This window comes from Glycine max, chromosome 6 (assembly GCF_000004515.6).
Source record: "Glycine max cultivar Williams 82 chromosome 6, Glycine_max_v4.0, whole genome shotgun sequence".
Classification (NCBI taxonomy): Eukaryota; Viridiplantae; Streptophyta; class Magnoliopsida; order Fabales; family Fabaceae; genus Glycine; species Glycine max.
The window spans coordinates 23396334-23420732 of NC_038242.2; the positions used below are offsets into that span (position 1 = coordinate 23396334).

Consider the following 24399-nt stretch of genomic DNA (forward strand, 5'->3'; position numbering starts at 1 on the left):
CAGCCTGCCCTCACATCACTCCACTAAAAGATCATATACATCATTCTCTCACATTTCGGACCCCACACAACCTCAGCAGTTAGTTACATTCCACTGCCTTAGTTAAGACCTCTACATTGCACTACTGCATATCCTTATCACATACACTTTAGTTATCCTCGAGTTTCTATAATTTTTTAATCAGATTAACAACACAGATTTAAATAGTCAAACAGGAAAAAATTAGAGAACCACCAAAATAATTACGGCCACTAAATAATTAGAGTACCTCTTTAGAAGACTTCATAGAAAAAATGTGAGGACCACCAAAATTTTGCGTAGTGCTTGCATTGTTACCAAGTCTAGGGATGCTGCTATTAGCATTCACATCAGATGCCCGATTTCCTACTTTTCTGACATCGATAGATTTATCAGTACTCTCCTCCTTAGGTTGCATATCAATATGGCACTTCCCCTTACCTTCATTCCATAGAGTAGATTTCTTTCCTTCAAGCCCATCATATTTATGAGGGCTAACATCATTTAATTTAAGCAAGCCATTATCTTCATTTGACCAGATAGTACTGAAATCAATAGAAGATTCAGGGTTCTTCCATTTGGTTGCCAGCTTGAGCTCAGCAGATTTCTCTTTAGGTGTGGGAATGTTTCTATCAATATGGTCTAAAATCTTCATAGCCATCAAACTGCTATGCATGTGTACTGTTGGAACACTCACCTCAAGGCCTAGTGGCTTATGAGTGCAGCTTGTCCCAACAGGTTCCGTTCTCTTTTCAACAGGAGTGAAACCTTCAATAACACCAGAACTTTCTCTCTGTAAAGGGCCATACACAGATGAATAAGCCACTCTTCTTGAAGACAATTGTGCACCAACCTTATGCCTAGTTCGACGAATAGGTCCAACAGATCCATATCCACTTTCTGATGCTCCAGCTTTAGATTTATCCTGTGTTTAAGCAACCAATTACCACAGAAAAATGTTGCGAAGTTAAAAAATAGAAAAACCAAAACCCAGTAAAGCAAAAAAAGGAAGAGACAAAATTCAAATGAAGGAAAATTAACAAATAAAATAAACTAAACCACATTAAAAAATTTAGTGTCAAATAACTTTTTTCGATAAAATGAGTGAGAGAGAGAAATCATAAAAGGATATAACTAATATTATTCAACTGAAAAGTTAATTTGAGTTAGTTACATCTGAGGTATTTAAAGACCTTTGAACTGAGAAACTAACCATAACTAACTTCAAACATAATGTAACTACCTGGGTGTTGTTAGTGAAAAACTAACAGCCCTTACAATTTTTATACTACCGACTAATACTAGATGGGTGCTGTTAGCAAGAGCTAACAACCCTTACAATCATGAAACAAAACTGTTTTCACGGTTATGTATTTACATACTCCAATACCCCCCCTCAAACTCAAGGGGAAGAGTTTTCAGAAGAAACACTCTTCATATTGAGTTTGCCTCGAAGGGCTTCAAATCCTGATGTAGAGAGAGGCTTAGTCAGAACATCAGCCCACTAATCCAGAGCTAGAACATGAACAATAGAGAGCTGCTTGTCCAAAATCTTTTCCCTGTAAAAAATACATCAACTTCCATGTGTTTAGTTCTGCTATGGAAGACTGGATTATGAGCAATGGAGACAGCACTTTGATTATCACAGAAGATAACAGGAGTGGTGAAAGAGACTTGTAACTCTATCAGCAAAGTATGAATCCAGGTCAACTCGGTAGAAGTCTGAGCTATCTTGCGATATTCAGCTTTTGTACTGAACCTGACAATAACTTTCTGTTTGCGAGACCACCAAGATATTAAATTTAGACCAAGAAAAATGGCAGTCCCTGAGGTTAAGCGCCTATCATCCACATCAGACGCCCAATTAGTATCACAGAATGCTCTAATAATCAAGGGCTTTGTAATAGAAGTGGGTTGAAGAAGCAGACCATGAGACAAGGTGCCTTTGAGGTATTTTTAAGATTTTTTTCACCACTATCCAATGAGAATCCAGAGGAGTCGCCATAAATTGGCAAACTTTGTTGACAGTAAAACTAATTTCAGGTCTAGTAAGGGTGGCATATTGCAATGCACCAACCACAAATCTATATAGAGTAGGATCATGAAAAGCATCAGCACCATGTCTGGACAGTTTGCAGTTAGAGACCATTGGAGAGGAAATGGAGTGAGCCTTAGCAATGTTAGTTTTATGGAGTAAATCTCGAATGTATTTGCTGAGTCATCAAGATAGAATTGTTGGACAGATAATTGATTTCTAGGCCCAAGAAATAGTCTAAATGACCAAGTTGCTCAAGGGAAAAGGCAATATTAAGCCTATCTGTAAGCTGCTGAATCAGAGAGGTTGAGCTGCTTGTCAGAATTATATCATCCACATAGACAAACAAATAAACAGTATGTATTTGTTGTCGGTAGATAAACAAGGATGAATCACTCTTCCAACAAAACCAAGCTGTAGTAGAGTGGACTTAAGTCTATCAAACCACTTCCTGGGAGCTTGTTTTAAACCATAGATGACTTTATTGAGTTTGCAAACCAATGACTTGTCTGTAACTTCAAAGCCAGGAGGTTGTTTCGTAAAAACAGTTTCTTCAAGAGTCCCATTTAAAAAGGCATTATTCACATCAAGTTGAAACAATTTTCACCCATAGGATAAAGCAAGAGTAAGAATAATTCGAATTGCGACAAACTTGATTACAGGAGAAAATGTTTCATGAAAATCAAAACCATGAACTTGACGGAACCCCTTGGCTACCAATCTTGCTTTGAATCTATTAACAGAACCATCAACATTTTCCTTTACCCTGTACATACACCCATTTACAGCCAATAGCCTGTCTATTAGAAGGTAATGGTAATAAGTTCCAAGTATTATTCTTCATCAAGGCATCATACTCTTGCTGATTAGCAGAGAGCCAGTCATGACTTGCTAGAGCTTGTTTCACAATCTTAGGCTTAGAATGAGTGAGAAATAGTGAAGAGTGGAGTTTAGGATTGTGAATACCAGATTTAGACCTTGTTTGCATGGGGTGAGTGTTAATTGGGAGAGAGGTGGGTGCAATAACAGCCTCTGAAGTGGATGTAGGAAGGGTAGTGGACTTAGAATTTTGAGGTCCAGCAGAAATGGATGTAGAAGAAGTAGATGGTGGAGGTACAAACACAATGGTGATGGGAGAATGAGCAAAGGTGAAAACCCAGGGGGAATAAGAGGAACAGAACCTGAATTACCAGGTGATGCTTGAGTTACCTAGGGAATAGTTGCAACACAAGGTGGAAAGAGGTTAGGACTGAGACTACAGTAAGAATCCATACTTTTGGTGGAACTAGAGGAAGAGGGGAAAAGATCAGAGTAAGAAAACCTTAACTCATTAAACATATTAGAATAAGTGCACAAAAGTAACTGTTAAGAACAGTTTTGTAAGATCTGTTATAGCTTGGGCTAACAGCACCACTCTCACTAACAGAATTCTGTTACCCTGTTTGTGCTTAGACTCAAGGTCTAGAGGTTTATAGATACCTCTCTTGTAACTAACCGTTAAGAATCAATAATATCAGTTTCTTCTTTTTCTGTTCTCAATGTTTTCTCTCTCTCAGTTCTCTAACTATGATATGGTATCAGAGCTAGTTTCTTTGTAAAAGTTCTTCTCAGATTATTGAGCTTCTTCCTTCACATCCATGGCTTCCGCATCTCAAGGTTTCGGATCACACTTGTTTCCGACGACGATAGCTAAGAAACTTGATGATCTAACTACCTACACTGGCGAAAACATGTCGAACCAGTCATCAAATCGCATAAGCTGCAGAGGTTTGTGGTTAATTCAATTGTTCCGTCTTGATCTCTCACAGAAGATGATCAAATCATGGATCGCATCAATCTTGAGTATGAGACCTGGGAAGTACAGGACCAAACACTCCTTGTTTGGCTTCAATCGACGCTCTCGAAATTTGTTCTCCCATGCGTTTTAGGCTTGAATCACTCCTATCAGGTGTGGGAGAAGATTCACAAGCATTTCAGCCTTCACACTAAGTCCAGAGTTGTGGACCGCAATGCGCGTGGTTTCTCTCGAAGGAAAATCGATGGATGAGTATCTTCACAAGATTAAAGGCTATGTCAACGAGCTTGCTGGTGTCGGAGTTCCGATTTTCCATGAGGAGCATGTCGATGCTATTTTGGAAGGTCTACCTTCAGATTATGCGCTAGTAGTTTCTGTAATCGAAAGCAAGAAACGTACGCCATCCATTGCAGAGATTGAGGCTTTGTTTTATGGTCACGAAACTTGTCTTGTTCAGTACAATAAAGACACTTAAATGCTCACTTCTCCATCTTTGAATTATACTCGAGGTTATTCACATGGAAGTTCATATAAATTTAGTGATTCTGGTGGAACTAGAGGAGGTTATGGTCGAGGTATTGGCGGTCGTAGTACTCCATCTGATCGCAGTGGAGGTCGTGGTGGTCCTGGCAGAGGTCGCAGTGGAGGAAGGTTTGCCAATTTCTAGTGTCAAATCTGCCTCAAGTATGGTCACACTGCCAATGTGTGCCATTTTCGAGCTGACATGAGTTTTCAGCCTCATGAATCACTTTTATTGATCCAACCAATCCCTTGTTCAACTAGTTCAATTAGGTCCTCAAACACTTGGGTTAATCCTAACCCCAAGTCTGTTGCTCAACCAACTAGTCAACCTAGTGGTATGCAGACAAACTCGGCATCACAGAGCAATGGTCAAACTAGCTCAACCTGGATTCCAGATTCTAGAGCTAGCTTTCATGTGACTGGTGGTGAATCATAGCATATCAAACAATTTGCCCATTTTGATGGACTTTGACCAGATTTTTATAGGAAATGGAGAAGGTTAGAGTATTTCTAGTGCTGGTTCCTCATCTTGTGTTTCCTAATGACTTTCATATTACTTTCAAACTTAATAAGTTGTTACATGTTCCTTCAATTTCAAAAAATTTGTTAAGTGTGAGTCAGTTTGCTATAGATAATTCTGTTTTCTTTGAGTTTCATCCTCACTTATGTCTTGTGAAATCACAGGCAACCAATAAAGTGTTTCTTCAAGGTGCAGTAGGTGCTGATGGCCTCTATTCATTTCATAACATCAGATTTCAGAATAACTCTCCTCAGTTTTTTTTTTTTTTTTGCTCAGCCAAAATATAATACAACATTAATGAGTACCAGAGGTACTGAAAAAATACAGGTTTGAGATAATTCACATCTAGATTAGCTAGATGCATAAATATACAAGCTGAAAGATCCCACTGTAATCTAATAGAACAAGGACTGTACTAGTTTCCTATATTCCTGTCCTAATAAAGCCAAATTTGAGATTTGAGGACCACTGATTGAAGTGAAGAGAGAAATTCTTTTCCAAGCATCTTAGCCATGTCCATAGAAGAAACACTGCATCATCCATTAGTTTGTGAGCATTGAAAGTAGCATTTGAGAAAATGATGTTGTTCCTATGTTTCCAAATAGTATAAGTCAGAGCTAGCCACCACCACTGCCATCTGTTTGTCTGCAATCCTTCAAACCCTCCATGAATATGCTGAATAAAGTGCTAACTCGGATGATATGGGAAAACCCCCACCAAATTGACCCAAGACAGCGATTCCCACCATAAAGGGCTAATCTTACTGCAATGAAAGAATAAATGACTTGCACTCTTGTCTACCAATCTGCAAAAAGGATATAAGTACTCTTGGAGCTCAACCCGTTTCTTTTTCAAATTGTCTCTGGTTGGCAATTTGTCTTTGATTAGCCTCCACACGAACATAGCCACTTTCGACGGTACCCTAAGCTTCCACAACTCCTTGAACTGTCCGACTTGTCCATATCCTGAAATGTCTTCTCTAATAACCTTATAAGCACTCTTAGCCGAATAACTACCACATGGCTCTGCCGCTCACTTCCACTGATCATGTTCATCCGGCCTGATTCTGAACCCCTCAACATCTTGAAGGAAAGCGACTGCCATATCTATCTCACTATCAAACAAAGGTCTCCTCCACTGAAAATTCCACTCCCAGCCTCCTTCATTGAAAGCTCCTACTTGCTGAATGAGATGTTGTTGCTGAGCCGAAATGGTGTACAATCTAGGGAATTTCACTGCCAAGTTGTTCTCTCCACCTGTCCACTTATCCTCCCAAAATTTAAACTTGTCCCCACATCCTACCTTCCACAAAATCGATTTATTCAGCTGCTGACCCAAATGAGCGTGATGATATATCGTCTTTAAATCCCTCCACCATAAGGATTCAGAGCTAACCCTCAAAGGTCCATCAAGACTCCTCCAACCTCCATACTTTGCTTCAAGAACTCTTGTCCATGTCTCCCCCTGATTCTGCAACGGATCCCATTTCCACTTCCCTAACAGTGATATATTAAACGATGTGATATCCTTGACTCCCAGTCCTCCTTGCTCCTTTGGCAAACACACCGTTTCCCACCGGATCCATGGAATCTTGATTTGATCCGACGAGCCACCCCATAGAAAGTTTCTCTGTAATCTGACTATCTTCTTGACCACCTGTTTAGGGACCATGAAAAAAGATAAAAAATATATTGGAATGGATGTTAGCACTGAATTTATAAGAGTCACTCTGCCCCCGAAAGACAAATGTCTTTGTTTCCATCTCGCCAATTTTCTCTCGCATTTAGTGATTAAAGGGTCCTAAGTCTGACATCTTCTGGGATTAGCAGCAATAGGGATGCTAAGATATGTGAAAGGAACGGACATCAATCTACAATTGAGATAATTGGATGCATCATAAGTCCACTGATCTGACACACCAAAGGCCCTGCAACTACTTTTAGCAAAACTTATCTTTAGCCCCGATGCAAGCTCGAAAACACGCAGTATTGCCTTGATTGCTCTTACATTCTCCATCGTTGCCTCTCCCAAGAATATCGTATCGTCTGCATACTGGAGCAGACTAACCTCAACCTTATTTGAGCTCACTAAGAATCCCCTGTATAGACCTCTGTTGATAGCCTTTGACATTAGGTCACTCAACCCTTCAGCCACGATATTGAATAGAAGAGGTGATAACGGATCTCCCTGTCCGAGTCCTCTCTGCGGATAGAATTGCTTTGTAGGGCTTCCGTTTACTAACACCGAAATAGAAGCCGATTTTAGACATCCAAGCATCCATTGAGCCCACTTGGGACCAAAGCCCAATCTCCTCATCATATAAATCAAGAATTCCCAAGACACCGAATCATACGCCTTCTCATAGTCCTCAGTTGTTATCAACCACATCTCCTACTATTAATAAAGATTCAGTTGTAGCTTCTAATTCTGTTTCAACTCCTAGCATTGTTAACCTATGGCATGCTAGGTTAGGACATCATAATAGTCATGTACTGAAATTAGTTTTTGATCAGTGTAACATTTCATCATCTAATAAAATGATTTCAGACTTTTGTGCTTCTTGTTGCATGGGAAAATCTCATAGGTTATCATCTCATTCATCTACTTTTTTTTATTCTCCTTTAGAACTTATCTATACAGACTTATGGGGACCATCTCACCTCACCTCCTATTCTGGATTCAAATATTATGTGTCTTTGTTGATGCTTTTTCCAGATACACTTGGATATTTCCTGTTAAAACCAAAGCTGAAATTACATCTATGTTTCAAATTTTCAAGTCCTCAGTTGAACTTCAGCTTAATACCAAAATAAAAAGTGTTCAGTCTAATTGGGGGGTGAGTACAAACCCTTTTCTGCTCTATTAACCTCCTATGGTATTTCACACAGATTAGTTTGCCCACACACCCATCACCAAAATGGTGTAGTTTGAGACGAAACACAGGCACATAGTAGATCTAGGTCTCACCTTGTTACATCATGCAGCTTTACCTCTACATTTTTGGGGCTATGCTTTTACCACTGTTATTTGATTAATAGACTACCTACTGCATCTCTCAATTTTGCTATTCCCTTTGTTACTCTTTTCAACAAGGACCCTGATTTTCACTTTCTTAAAACATTTGGTTGTGCTTGTTTTCCATTTTTGAGACCTTACCATACTCAAACTCAATTTTTGGTCTCAGGAGTGTATATTTTTAGGGTACTCTTCATCACATAAAGGCTATAAATGTCTAGCTTCAACTGGCAGAATTTATATTTCTAAGGATGTTTTGTTTAATGAGTTGAGATTTCCTTATTCAAACCTATTTTCCTCATCCTCTAGTCCAATACAGAATATTACTTCCTATTTCAGTCTTAATCCTGACTTATCTCCTCCATGTATAGCTCCTACATCTTCACTTTCCCAAATGCCTCCCTCTAATTCTCTCTCTGCTCCTTTTACTCCTGGTTTTTCTATTGCCTCAAACCAATCCTCATCTGAATCCACTTCCAATCATTCTCAGCCATCCAATACAGTATCTCACAGTGAGTCTATACCATTTGAATACACTTCCACTCATCCTCAACCATCAAATACAGTGTCTCATAGTGAGTCTATAGCATCAACTTCAATTCCCACTAATACTCATCCTATGCAAACTAGATCCAAAATCTGGAATTCATAATCTTAGGTTGCATCCTTAACTGTTTCTTACTCATTCTGAACCTAAAAGTGTAAAGCAGGCTCTGGAAAGTTCAGAATGGTTTGCAGCTATGCAAGAGGAGTATAATTTTTTTTTTTGATCAGCAAAATAGGGTATGTATATTAAAATAACAGTACCAGGGGTACTATGATTACAAGGGAGATATTGAAGTCATAGTGGATCCACCTAACAATGGTGGGCTCCAACCAAGACTAAAAATACATAAACAAAGCCTCATGGCTTATGAACCCTCCCGAAACACATCCCTACAGCATAACAGACATCCTAATCTACTGAAAAACATATTGGTAGATTGGTAGACCAATAGTTATAGTGAATATTGAAGTCTGTCTCTGATGCTCTAAGCCAAGACCACAGCACAAACAAAGCATCATCCATCAATTTAGAGGCGTTGAATGATTTGTTCGAGAAAAGAATCTTATTTCTGTGCTGCCACATTGACCATGTTAGCGCTACCCACCAACACTGCCACCTATTGTTTCTTTGCCCTCCATTCATCCCGATTTGGTGCTGCAAAAAATGGGACCTGGGGTTAATGGGGAGTGCCCCTACTGACCCAGACCATGCTAAGGATTCCCACCATAAAGCTAGAGATTTGGGACAGTTGAAGAAGAGATGAGCCGCATCCTCCTGCTGAGATCTGCAAAACGGGCATAGGCTGTCATTTATCTCTATATGCCTCCTTGTCAGATTATCTTTAGTCGGTAATCGATCCTTGATAAGTCTCCACGCAAAAATTGCAGCTTTGGATGGAATTTTTAATTTCCAAAGGGTCTGCAGTGCTTCATCCAGCCTTGCATCCATTGAACTTTCTTGTAGCATGTTATATGCACTCCTTGTAGAATAACATCTGTTAGGTTCTGCTTCCCACGACCAGCTATCAGATATGTGTCGCTGTATTGTAATCTGAGAGATATCTTCCAAAAAGCCTGCAGCGGATGCGATTTCACTATCGAACAATGCCCTTCTCCAGGAGAGGTTCCACTCCCATGAGGATTCATTAAAATTTCCCACCTGCTGAATAAGTTTGTGCTGCTGAAGAGATATGCTATACAGCCTTGGGTACTTTGTCTTTAGAGCCTCTCCATTTTCAATCCAAGAGTCCTCCCAGAATTTAATTTTATCCCCACACCCCACCCTCCATGTAGTGCCATCATTGAGGATAGAAGTCAGCTGTTGGTCTTGTATAACCTCCATTAAGTCTTTCCACCAAACTGATTCATTATTCCCTCTACTGCCTTCCACCAAAGATCTCCAACCACCATACTTGGAGTCCAATATCTTGGACCATAGCTTGTTGCTTTGCTGAAATATGTCCCACCTCCATTTGCCAAGAAGAGCCTTGTTGAAAGCCCTTATATCTTTTATACCGAGGCCCCCTCTTTCCTTTGGAAGACAAACTGTTTTCCAGTTCACCCATGGTATCTTTCGCTGCTCCAGGCCACCACCCCATAAGAAATTACGCTGGATTCGGATCAACTTCTCCGCTACTTTCCCCGGCAACCTGAAAAAAGAGAGAAAATAGATAGGGATGGAGGATAGTGTGGAATGAATAAGAGTCACTCTCCCCCCATAGGATAAGTGCCTTTGTCTCCATCTAGCTAACTTGTTCTCACACTTCCTAATAACCGGATCCCACAGCTGACCATGCCTTGGATTGGCTCCGAGGGGAATGCCCAAATATGTGAAAGGGAACGACAAAGTCCTGCAGTTCAAGAATCCAGCAACTTCTCTAACCCACTGGTCAGGTTTGCCCACTGCACCAAAGTGACTTTTTGCGAAATTTATTTTAAGGCCAGAAACTAATTCAAATCCTCTCAAAATTGACTTTATGACCTTGACATTTTGCATGGTGGGTTCCCCAAAAAACACAGTGTCGTCGGCATACTGGAGTATACTTACTGGTATGCTGTCTTTGCCAACCATAAATTCAGAGAAAAGCTTTTCATTTACTGCATTTCTCATAAGGCCAGTTAGACCTTCGGCAACAATGTTGAACAGCAGCGGTGCTAACGGGTCTCCCTGCCTCAGACCTCTGTATGGGGTAAATTCTGCAGTTGGGCTCCCATTTACTAGAACCGATACGGAGGCAGATTTGAGACATGCTTGGATCCAGCAAATCCATTTATTGCAGAACCCCATTCTGGACATCATATAAGTAAGGAAATCCCAGGAAACTGCATCATAAGTCCTCTCAAAATCCACTTTGAACATCAGACAAGGCTTTTGCCCCCTTTTTGCTTCCTCCAACACCTCATTAGCAGCAATAACACTGTGTAACATCTGTCTGCCATCTATGAAGGCAGATTGCCTCTCATCAATAATGGAAGGCAGGATTTTCTTCAGCCTGCTAGATAGGAGCTTGGCCACAATCTTGTATGTGCACCCAATAAGCGAGATAGGTCTGAACTCATTTAGTGTTTGGGGATCAGAAACCTTAGGGATTAAGGTGATGAAGGATGCGTTGCTTCCTTTAGGGAAAATTCCAGTTGCATGGAATTCATGGAGGAAGCGAATGAAGTCAGACTTTAGCAGCGGCCAAAATTGCTTAATAAACTTAAAGTTTAGACCGTCGGGGCCTGGGCTTTTATCACTACCGCAATCCCATACTGCCCTCCTAATTTCCTCTTCACTGAAACTTCCCACCAGTAACTGATTTTCCAGCTCTCCAATGCTGCTGAAGGGTATTCCGTTCAGCTGAGGTCTACACTGCATAGGTTCTGAAAATCTTTGCCTGAAAAACCTGAGCACCTCTTCCTTCACTTTGGAGGGTTCATCAACCCATGATCCATCAATGAGTACTCCATTCACAGCATTATATTTACGGTTGGAATTAATCAGGAGGTGGAAATAACGGGAGTTAGAGTCTCCTTCTTTGATCCACTTGGCCCTTGCTTTTTGCCTCATTAATGATTCGTGAGATTTAGCTGCTTCCCATAACTGTTGCTGGAGGATTTTCCTTTTCAGATTTTCTTGGGTAGATAACACCCTATCAGCTGATTCAGATTCTAGTTTGCACATCTCCTCTTGAATAGTTTGAACCTTCTTAAGAGTATCGCCGAATTGCTCCTTATTCCAGGTCTTCAATTTCTCTTTAAGACGCTTGATCTTCTCTTTTAATACGAAGCCACCCCACCCCCTTACTTGAGTCTGGGACCAGCATTCTTTAACTGTATGGACGAAGGACCTGTCCTTGAGCCAACAGTCAAGGATACGGAATGGTTTGAGCCCCCAATCCACATTTTTGGAGCTGAATAGAACAGGACAGTGGTCGGAAAAGTCCCTATCTAATGTGAATTGAGTGCTGGTTGGCTATTTTGTGAACCATTCAGCAGAAATGAAAGCTCTGTCCAGCTTGCTTTTTGCGGATCCATTTGGCCTGTACCACGAGAATTTTCTTCCTGCACATGGTGGCTCCTCAACTTCCATGTCCCCTAACCAGTCATTGAATTCAGAAATTAGCCTGTCATCTGCCCCTTGCTGAGATGCTCCCACTCTCTCTGCTGGGCTTCTAATGCTGTTGAAATCACCCACCAAACACCATAATCCGTTCGGATTTAGATTTTTGAGCTGTTTGAGAGATTCCCATAGTTCCCTCTTTTTCTGAATGTCACATGGGGCGTATAGATTAATTATGTGGAGTCTTTGGGCTTCATTGATCCATACTCCGTCTACCATGATGAACCCCGATCCTGATATCTTTGTTTCCAACTTAAATCTTTTACCATTCCATACACATAACAAACCACCTGCTGTATTTTCTGCAGGAATCGCTTCCCAACACACCTCATCGTCTCCCCATAGGATTTGACACAGTTTTTTGTCAACCTGCTCCCTTTTCGTCTCCTGTAGACATAAAAGGTCTACTTTATACTTTCTTACCAGCCTCCGAATTGCGCTCCATTTGACCCCCCTCCCCAGTCCACGAACATTGTATGATAGAATATTCATGGGACCCCGAACCTGTTGCCCAGCTTCTCTGCCTCTTTCAAGTCTCTGTCCTCCATGTTGCGCAGGCTTTGAATGAAACTGTTATGGTCAGTGTTGCAGGTAATTCCCAGCTGCTTCACCATGTTCCAATGGTCTTCAGCCTCCATAAGGAAATCAATGGGTTCCATGTTGTCAGTTGGTAGAGCCTCTTAAACTTTTGAGGTGGAGATGCTTCGTGAATATTGAGAAGAAATGCTTTGGGCTGCTGATGGAAGTTAGTGTCGTATGTCATAGGCTTCACGATGTCTCTATAATGGACCTTTTGCTTCCTACACCAGCTGCCTCTAGAATATACCTTCAAATCAGTACGGGGTGTGTAGTGATGGGGTGTGGCTTCTGCATTAGAGTTATCTGGTAGGCCTGCTTGTGGAGGCCCATTGTTGGCCTCAGGAGATGGAGGGGAGGGATTACTTTTGGTAGTTTCAGAAGGTTGATGGGGTTCGGGAGAAATGATTAAGTTTTCTGTTGGGCCGGAAACGAAGGTTGGAGTTATTGTTGGTGGGGTGTTATTAGCAAGGCCCAAGATAACAGGCCCAAATCCTTCCTTTGTAATAAGATCATCCCCGTCAATTTCTTCTGAACATTGGCCTTTCCTACGACTGCCATCGTCGTATGTGTTGTCGCCTTCCTGATATGCCAGTTGTGGGTCCCTACAAGTAGCGTGTCGGTGCTAGGGTTGGGGCCATGCATGGTCAACAGAGCCAGATGGCTGAGATACAAGTGTCGTAGGCTTCTCTGGAGGATCTCCCTGAGCTGTCTCCTTCGCTGGTCTGAGACTTTCCTCTTTGTCGCAAACAACCTCTGATCTCGGGATTGGGGAGTCTGCTGACACCTTCCATTTTTGACCTTGCACTTCTGGCACTTCTGAAAAAGTACTGTTGGTGGGTAACCTCGTATCTCGATTTTTACCCGCGGGTCCGACATCAATTGTCGGACTGTTGGATAATGTCGCGCCGGTTATGGGTGCTTCCCCCACCAGAACCGGCACCGTCGTACCCTACCAGTGTGGTGTCGGTGTCCGGGCCACTAGCAGGTTTCGGAATCATCCATTCTTCGTCGCCGTCGTATGAAGAGATCTCCTCTGACGAGCCGAGATTGCTACGGCTGTGACAGGTGCATACTCTGGTGTCGTTTGACGTCTCCTCGACGATGTGTACCTGGTAGGTTTCGCCGGTTTACCAGGTGCTGAAGAATGGGCTTCCACGGGGTCCTGATAAGTACTCTCGCTCGGTCCAACCTTCGGCGCTCCTCCACATCATCGTCAATGTCCACCAAGTCGCCGATCACGGATACTATCTTGCGGATGTTCTCGGTGTTCCAGGCTACTATCGGAATTCCCCAACACCTGACCCAGATTAACCGACAGTTGGTTCTGATGTTCGAATTCCATTTCTGCAGTGAGTAAAATGGCGTCGACCCGGATTGATGTTCTTCCTTCATCATTTCTGCCGCCCTACTATCGGTGAGCCCGAGGAGTAGGGTCATATCATCCCCAAGGTACTTGGGTACGACATCAGTACCCAGTTCCCAGGATATGTCATCCTCTACTATAAGGAAGCTCGAAACATCCTTCAGACGACCCACCCATGCGTCAGAGTACCACTGTTTTTGGCCTGCCGGTAAGTCAATGTGTGCAGATGATTGCGACCATGCTTGGTTGGAGCTTGCATTCGTCCCGTTTCGCCTCTGCGCAGAGTTACGAGGGTCGCTTCGGAGGACCTTCGTGTACGACGATTTTCGTACCTCTGGTTGAGGGTGTGAGTGGTGGCCTGTTAGCGTTGCTCCATTGTCTTCCTTTCTCTGAGGGTTGCCGCCTGCGGTAGTCCGTGCTAGTCCTCCTGTTTGTCTCATATATTTGGGAACGTTAACGAAAAGCTTCATACCTCCTACAACGATGTTGTCAAGTTGACTTTCTAGTCGTCGTACGTCAGAGACCCCCCTGAATCTCACAAATCCGAACCTCCTCCCCATTTTGTTGCGTTGTTTGGAGATAAAAATCTCCCTAACAGAAAAACAGAACTTGGAATTTAGTTCCCTTACATGCTAACAGAAAAGCTATTGGATGCAAATGGATTTTTAGAATAAAAGAAAATGTTGATAGTTCAATTAACAAGTTCAAAGCCAGATTGGTTGCTAAGGGTTTTCATCAAGTTCATGGTTTTGACTTTCATGAGACATTTCCTCCTATGGTTAAACCAGTTACAATTTGTGTTATTCTCACTATTGCTCTCTCTCAAGGTTGGGAGTTATTTCAGCTTGATGTCAACAATGCCTCTTCTCAAGGTTGGGAGTTATTCTCACTATTCTCACTGTTTTTATGACTCAACCTCTAGGTTGAGGTTGGAGGAAAATCATTGGTCTGTAAGCTGAATAGGGCTCTCTATGGGTTAAAGCAAGCTCCAAGGCAATGGTTGGACAGGTTAAAATCTACATTGAGTCAGCTTGGATTTGTGGGAAGCAAGTGTGGTCCTTCTTTGTTCATCTACACACATCAAAAGTATACTGTTTACATTTTAGTTTATGTGGATGATATCATCATCACGGGCAACTCTGTCTCCCTTATTCAGCAGCTGACTTCCAAATTAAATACAGCCTTCTTTCTCAAGCAGCTGGGTCACTTGGATTACTTCTCGGGGTTGGAAATCGAATATCTTCCTAACAAATCTATATTAATGACTCAAAGCATATGTGCGTGATTTGCTTCATAATACTCAAATGGCTAAGGCACACTCTATCTCCACTCCTATGGTTACCAACTGCAAATTGTCTAGACATGGTGCTGATTTATTTCATTAACCAACACTCTACAGATCAGTAGTGGGTGCCCTGCAATATGGTACTCTCACTAGACCTAAAATCAGCTTTGCTATTAATAAAATTTGTCAGTATATGGCTAGTCCCCTGGACTCTCATTGGGCTATGGTTAAAAGGATCTTGAGATATCTCAAGGGTACCTTGTCTCGTGGTTTACTTCTTCAGCCTGCTCCTGTTTCGAAACCTTTGGCCTTTTATGCTTTCTGTGATGCTGATTGGGCATAAAATGTTGATGATAGGCGATCCGCCTCAGGATCTGCCATTTTTCTTGGCTCAAACTTGATATCTTGGTGGTCTCGGAAGCAGAATGTCACAGCAAGATCCAGCATTGAAGCTGAATATCGCAGCCTGACTCAAACATGCACTGAGTTGATCTGGATTCAAACTCTTCTAACAGAGTTACATGTTTCTTTCAATACTCCTGTGCTTCATTGTGACAATCAAAGTGCTATATCCATAGCTCATAATTTGTATTCCATAGTCGCATGAAACATATGGAACTTGATGTGTTCTTTGTGAGAGAACAAGATTTGGCTAAGCAGCTTTCAGTTGAGGATCTTCCTACCTTAGATTAGTGGGCTAATGTCTTAACCAAACCTCTTTCCTCAACAAGATTTGAAGATCTGAGAGACAAACTCAATGTGAAGAGTTTTTCCTCTGAAAAATCTTCCCCTTGAGTTTAGGGGGGGTATTAGAATAAGTGTACGAAAATAATTGTTAAAAACAGTTTTGTAAGATCTGTTAGCTTGGGCTAACAGCACCGCTCTCACTAACAGAATTTTGTTACTTTGTTTGTGCTTAGACTCAAGGTCTAGAGGTTTATAAATACCTCTTGTAACTAACTTTGTAACTAACGTTTAGAATCAATAATATCAGTTTCTTCTTTTTCTGTTCTCAATGTTCTCTCTCTCTATCTCTCTCTGTGTTCTCTAACTCTGATAAAACAGAACATCCTTAGAGATGTAAACTCTTCCAGAAGATGACAAGCACTTTTAGCCTTTGTGAGAAGAGTAACCCAGAAACAAGCACTCTGGAGACTAAAATTGAGCTTGTGTGTATGATTTGGTCTTAGCAAAGGAAAACAGGCACACCCAAAGGTTTTAAGAAAGTGATAATCAGGTTCTTCATTGAACAAGGTAACAAAAGAAACAACAAATTTAAGAGTAGTAGTAGGTAGCCTGTTAATTCGGTAAACAACAGTAGTAAAGGCATAATCTCAAAACTATAGTGGTAAAGAAGCATGATGCAGCAAAGTTAAACCCAAATCAATTATGTGTTTGTGTTTTATCTCAACCACACCATTTTGATGATCAGTGTGAGGACAAATTAATCTATGAGAGATACCAAAGGAAGCTAGGAGATTAGAGAAGGATCTATATTCACCTCCCCAGTCTGACTGAATACTCTTGATCTTAGTATTAAGCTATAACTCAACCGTGGACTTGAAATTTTGGAAAACAGAGATGGTTTCAGCCTTGGACTTTATAGGAAAAATCCATGTGTACATAGAGAAAACATCAATGAAGGAAACATAATATGTATAACCAGCATATGAAGGAACATGTGAAGGTCCCCACAAGTCAGTGAAAATAAGTTCTAAAGGTGAATATACAGAAGTAGAATTGTGAGAAGGTAATCTATGAGCTCTACCCATACAACAAGAGGAACAAAATTTTGCGAAGCTTTTATTCTAATGGGAAATGTTACAATGATTAAGAACAATTTTCATAACATGATCATTTGGATGCCCTACCCTAGCATGCCAAAGATTAGCAACATTGGAAGAAGAAACAACAGATTTTGAGCTTATGTTAGAGCTATTATTGACATTAGCAGTTGAATAAGGGAGGTCAACATTTGTAACAGGGACAGAAGTAGACATCAACAGGAAAGGATTGCCTTGAAGTTGAAGAATGTGAAATGAGTAAAGGCCATCAACACCCACAACTCCTTCAAGGAGGACCTTATGTGTCTCCTGAGATTTGACAAGACAGATATGAGGATGAAATTCAAAAAACACAAAGTTATCTTTGGCAAACTAACTCACACTTAACAAATTTTTCGAAATAGAAGGAAGATGTAACAATTAGTTAAGTTTAAAGATTATACCAGTGTCATTAGGAGAAATAAAGGTTGATGAACCAGTTTTAGAGATACTTAAACCTTTACCATTGCCTGTGAAGATCTGATTTGGGCCATTAAAATGAGTGAACTACTTAATATTTTGAGAATTACCAGTAACATGAAAACTGACTCCAGAATCTAGTATCCAAGTAGAGCCAGTTGGACCAGTCCCATGAGAGGCCGAGTTCGTGAGCATGGCACTAGGTTGACTGAGACCCAAACCTGTTGACTTAGAATTACCAGTAACATGAAAATTGACTCCAGAATCTGGTATCCAAGTAGAGCCAGTTGGACCAGTCCCATGAGAGGCCGAGTTCGTGAGCATCGCACTAGGTGGAGGTTCTAGGTGGACTAGTAGAATAAGAAATAGGTTGCATCGTAGTAGGATCAAAAAAGGTCAAAGACTCATGTGGCTGAAAGCTAACATCAATCCTGAAATGACAAACATTAGCAGTGTGTCCATATTTAAGAAAATTTGGCACTGGAAGTTAGCAAACTGGCCACCACTGCGGCCTCTGCCGGAGCCAACACCACCGTGTCCAATACCCCGATCAGAAAAGGTACCACCACTCCCACCGCGACCATACAAGTCTCGATAACCACCATTTTTGTAGGTGTTTGGATGCGAATAACCTTGAGTGTAGTTTAGTGACACAAAATTGATTGTCTGAGCATCTCGATTGTAGCGTGTAAGGCAAATTTCATGACCACAGAGAAGAGCTTCAATTTCAACAATGGAGGGAATACACTTCTTACTCTCGATAATAGAGATGACAGCGCGTAATCAGACGATAACCCTTCAAGGAGCGCATCAACGTACTGCTCGTGATGAACAGGAACGCCTACACCAGCTAATTCATCAACGTAGCCTTTGATTTTGCGCAAGTATTCCTTAATCGATTATCAATCAAGACTGATTGCGCATGGCAGAACGAAGTTGTCGCGCACAAGATTTGGTGTGAAGGCTAAAGTATTCATGGATTTTGTCCCAAACTTGATACAAATGATTGGAACCAAGAACTCCTGACAGCACGGACTTCGAAAGTGTAGATTGTAGCCAAACAATAAGCGTTTGGTCTTGAACCTCCCAAGTTTCATACTCAGGGTTGACTCGACTAGCAATGTGATCGTCCTCAGTGAGGTAACGCAATGGAACGACGGGATTAACAACAAATCGTTGCAGCTTGTGTGATTTGATCATTGGCTCAACGTGTTGACGCTAGTGCAGGTAATTAGAATCAAGTTTCTTGGCAATCGAGTAGGAAAAAGATTGAGAAATGGAATTGGAAGGAGCAAAAGCCATGAACGCACAATAGAGAACCTTGTAGAAGAACTGTGCTTATGAAAAAATGACTCTAGATACAATTTTCAATAAACTAAGAGTGAGAGAGAAATCAAAAAAGGATATAACTTATATTATTGATCTGAAAAGTTAATTTGAGTTAGTTACAACTGAGGTATTTAAAGACCTCTGAACTAAGAAACAAACTATAACTAACTCTAACTAATCCTAACTAACTTCTAAGAGAATGTAACTACCTGGGTGCTGTTAGTGAAAAACTAACAGCCCTAACAATTTTTATACTGCTGACTAATACTAGATGGGTGCTGTTAGTGAAAAACTAACAGCCTTAACAATTTTTATACTAGATGGGTGCTGTTAGCAAGAGCTAACAGCCCTTACAATCATGAAACAAAACTGTTTTCACAGTCATGTATTTACATACTCCAATAAACTTCTACAAAACTCAGTTAAATAAAAAAAATAACACAGCAAATCCCATTTGCATGATGATGATAATTTCCAGGTCTCAAATGCCTTTAACTTGAGATGAGATTTTTCAATTTTTGGTATCAGCATAGACACTAAACATCCGGATAACCAGATTATTAGGGAAGCAATCAAAGCCTCCAAAATAATAGAACGCCTAAGCATTACTTCTTTTGCCATACAAAAATAGAAATATAAAAGTCAAGGCAGCAGACATTTAGATTTTCGGCTTGCACAATCAAAAGTTGTATTAAGGTATGAACAGATGCAAAAATGCGAGATTAAAAAAATAAAAAAAAAGATTCTTCTAAAACCATTCATTATTTAAATTTATGCATGCATAATAAGGGTCAACAGAGTGATTTACACTCAGTTATTCAGATTGTTAAAAGAATTGACGTATTACAAATTATAAGTTACAAGTCAAATACAATCATGAAAGGATAACATTACCGAAAGATACCTCCGGATACATAGTAGTATGTGATTGACGGACGGGAGTTGATGAAATCTGGCTGCTATCTCCTTTCATATGAATCAACTGGTGAAAAAGAAAAGAAAAAACATTACTAGCATGCATACAACTTGAAGGATTAAAGTACAAGACGGAAAACCAAAATAAAATATACCTTGGACTTGGACTTTGTTAAAAGAGTTCTGGAATAAGGAGTACGGGGGAAGTTATGAAGTCCATATCTGTTTCTCTGACTTTGTGGTGTTATGTAAGCATCCTGCACCACAGCACCCGGCCAACATGTTGACGATTTCTTTGATGGTGATGGATCATATGGTTTTATTGCAGCTTCATCACCATGCAACATAGTGCTTTCAACAGTATGAATCATGTTCTTAGAACAGGGACCTGCTTCTAATGCACGGGAATCCATATATGCTCTAGCAATCTCTATTGGTGAAGCACCAATTTCATCCTGACCCTGGAGAGTTGTTAATTTGATTATCATAGCAGTAAAATTACATATGACCCAAAATTGAGCATGTTCTACAATGCAAATAACTTATGAAGCTGGAGAGAACAAACCCTAACTGAATCACAAAGTAAAACTTACTTAATACACTAATACTCTCTGATATCAATCTGGGGATAGGGGAAGTATCAGTAAAAAAAATCCTATTTCAGCTCTCTAATTCTTAGGATATTTGTTTGAGAACAATTAGATTTTTTTCCTAAGATTTGGATGCATTATTTTTATAATTTCTTTCTTAAAAATTGAAGATTGTGTTTTACAGGTATTTTTTTTTTTGATCAGCAAAATTAATAATATATTGATAGAAGTACCAGAGGTACTAAATACATAGATTAGATCCCATACTCATGGTTCCAAAATAAAACTAATGTAGTTTGAGAAGGAACCATAGTATGGCTACATAAAAGGTATCTAATATCTGCTACAAATCCTACTCAGAGCTATTGAAAGCTAATACAAAAATCCCTCTCGGATGTGACTTGACCATTGGTAAAAGTAAAGTTTGAAATCTTTGTCCAAATTTGTGAGCCATGTCCAAGCTAAAAAAACTGCATCGTCGAAGAGCTTGCTACCGTTGAAAGATTCATTGGAGAAGATAATTCTGTTCCGCATCTTCCATATAGACCAAACAACAGCCATCCACCAAGTTTGCCACCTCTTGATTCTTATACCTTCCACTTGCACAAATGAATGCTGGAGAAAATGCTGAATAGGGTTGGAAGGAAACACGCTGGTGATGTTCATCCAGGATATAGTCTCCCACCAAATATATATTTAATCACAAAGTAAAATTACATATGCAAATAATTTATGATTCAATTAGGACAGCTGTGGTTTGTTATTTCTGTTAGAGCAGTAACTAACTTTGGTTAGTTAACTGCCTTAGGTTATGTGTAATCACATTTGTTCTCTCTATAAATAGAGAAACAGAATCAGTTTGTAACCAACCTTTCAATTCTGAATCAAAAATAATATCTTCCAGCTTTCTTCTTGTCTCTCAAACTCTATGATGGTATCCAGAGCTTGAAGTCTATCCATTGCAACTAATCAGAATTTCGCTTCATAATCAGAGCTTGAAGTCTATCCATTCCTTCTTTTTTTTTTTTTTATCAGCAAAGATATGTATTTATATATAGATAAAAGAGTACCAGAGGTACTGAAATACATATAGGTAGATGGCCGTGCAAATGGTTCCAAAACAAACTAAATAGAGTCTATGAAGGAACCAAGCAGGCTACAAAATGATAGGAAATGCTACTAATGTAAGTGTCTTTTCATTATTAATACAAAAACCCTTCTCTAATGTTACTAGACCACTGATTGAAAGGTAGTGAGAAGTCCTTCTCCAAGTTGGATAACCATGTCCACAATAGGAAAGCTGCGTCGTCAATCACTTTGTTGGCGTCGAAGGAGTCATTAGAGAATATAATCTTATTCCTCTTCTGCCAAATACTCCAAGTTACTGCCGGCCACCAGCATCTCCATCTAGTAGTTCGTATCCCCCCAGCCATTATCAACCCATGTTGGAGGAAATGTTGCTTTGGATCATTCGGGAAAACTGCAGAGATGTTCAGCCATGATACTGATTCCCACCAGATAGGAATGATTTTCCTGCAATGAAAGAACAAGTGTCCTGCATCCTCTTCCATATTTCTGCAAAATGGACAGCTCCTATCCATGACCTCTATTTGTGTCCTATGCAAATTTATTTTAGTAGGCAGCCTGTTTCTGAGTAATCTCCACGCAAATACTGCATATTTAGATGGCACCTTTAGTTTCCACAGCTCCTCAAAGTTGGATGATTCTAACTTCCTACTATGGAGGCAACAGGTAGAACCTGTCACCAAGGCTCATAAACTTCAGTGTTTTGTGGCAAGTCCTCAGATCCCAATGCGCTTTCTCATAGAGGCAGATTGTGAAGTTGGAAATAAAAATCCAGCATACACCGATTGGGAACAACAAGATCAGATTCTTTTATCGTGGCTTCAATCAACTCTTTCAGTTTCCATCCTATCTCGAATTGTCAAATGTGTTCATTCATATCAGCTTTGGGAGCAGATCCATGAGTATTTTCAAAAGCAAACACGTGCAAAAGCTAGGATTCTTCGAACAAAACTCAAAACTACAATGCTTGAGCACAAAACAATGCGCGAGTTTTTTTGCGCATCAAATGCATAGTCAATGCGCTTGGATCGTGTGGAGATTCTATTCTTCCACATGAACATCTTGACGGGATTCTTAAAGGCCTACCAAAGGAGTACGGTCCAGTGATCGAAAGTATGTTTGAACCGCTTTCGATTGGAGAAGTAGAGGCACTGCTGCTCGTACATGAGGCACGCATGAAAAAATTTCAGAAGCGCTTCGCTGATTCACCATCGGTTAATGTTGCTCAAGTTTACAATTCATCTTCGAATCTTACAATTCATCCTCGAATAATTTCAGTTCACAAAATCGATCCAATTATTCTGGAAATCGTGGTGACTTCAATCGTGGCAGTGGCTACATTCATGGAGGCAATGATTTTGACCACAGCGGTGGCTACAGTCGAGGAGGCAATGGCTTTGGCCGTGCTGGAGGTCGTCGTGGAGGCGGCAGAGGCTGCGGTCATTATGCAAATTTTTAGTGCTAAGTTTGCTTCAAATTGGGTCACACAGCAGCAGTGTCATTTTTGCAATGACTCTAATTTTCAGCCAAACGCATCTCTCATGCAGATGGAACCAGTGTTTCAAAGCAATTCTTCAAACACCTTTGGTTCAGAACAGAATCAGGGAACTAATACTCACAAAGACTCCCAACCTAGTGCAATGCTAGTTGATTCTGAAAATCAAGATCCTAACTCTACTACTTGGATACCTGATTCGGGTGCATCATTCCACGTAACTGGAGAGTCTCAAAACATCCAGCAGCTTGGTCCATTTGAGGGACCAGATCAAATATACATAGATAATGGCCAAGGCCTTTCTATTAAGTCTTCTGGTTACACAAAGTTTGTTTCCCCTATTAATCCTAGAGTCAGTCTGTCCTTAAAACAATATTACATGTACCTACCATCACTAAAAACTTAATCAGTGTCAGCAAATTTTCTAAATTTTCTTTGAATTTTATCCTAATCATTGTGTTGTGAAATCACAGGGAACCAATGAAGTCCTACTTCAAGGTTCACTGGGTCCTGATGGCCTCTACATATTTTCACATCTTGCACTCAGATTCTACCTCAGCCACCTGCTTACTTTCAAGTTCCAGTGTCGATTCTGCTGTTTTTTTTTTTTTTTGGTCAGCAAAGATAATATATTATATATACAAAGAGTACCAGAGGTACTGGAATACATAAGGGGGTAGCCATGGTAATGGTTCCATAATCAGACAGAATAGTCTGAGAAGGAACCACTCTATAGGACCCAAAGAAAAAACATAGATAATGGCTAAAGTAAACCTCTAGTAGTACAAAAAGATTGTCTAATATTGCTGGACCAGTAATTAAAATGTTCTGTGAAGCCTTTCTCATAATTCCTAAGCCAGGTCCAAAGAATGAAAATTGCATCTTCAAAGACTTTGTTTGCATCGAAAGAGGCATTAGAGAATACTATGCTATTCCTTGTCTTCCAAATGGACCAGGTTAGGGCCAGCCACCAGCACTGCCACCTATTGCTCCTAACACCATCAACTTGGAGTCCCATATGTTGATTGAAATTCATTTTTGGGGTGAGGGGAGCAGCTCCTTTTATATTTATCCATGACATAGCTTCGCACCATAAAGGTTGAATTTTTGAGCAATGGAAAAATAGGTGTCCTGCGTTCTCTTCTTCAACTCTGCATAAAGGGCATGAGGTGTCAGCAACCTGCACTTGCCTTCACTGTAACTGATGTCTTGTCGGAAGTCTATCCCTAATAAGTCTCCAAGCAAAAATTGCTATTTTGCTTGGAACCTTTATACTCCATAATTTGGCAAAACAATCCTCTTGAGTTACTGCTGCTGCTCCTTCCATCAGTACCTTGTAGGCACTGTTTGCTGTGTATTGACCTGTAGGATTAGCTGTCCATTCCCACACATCAGGTCCTTGGTGTGGAAAGATCATATCCTGAATCTCGTTGAGGAAGACAGCTGCTGAATCAATTTC

The 24399-nt window shown here is 40.5% G+C and overlaps 1 protein-coding gene across 2 annotated transcripts in view; it reads right to left on the reverse strand.

Moving 5' to 3' along the window:
• The window catches only part of LOC100789027 (nuclear pore complex protein NUP1), a 41857-nt gene that overhangs the window by 881 nt on the left and 16577 nt on the right, over positions 1-24399 (reverse strand). For both annotated transcript variants that reach the window (XM_003525853.5, XM_006582019.4), the window contains 3 exons: positions 19925-20230; positions 19759-19836; positions 269-943 (listed from right to left, as the gene is read on the reverse strand). In XM_003525853.5, the coding sequence (XP_003525901.1) occupies positions 269-943; positions 19759-19836; positions 19925-20230 (1059 nt within the window). The remainder of the gene's footprint in view (positions 1-268; positions 944-19758; positions 19837-19924; positions 20231-24399) is intronic.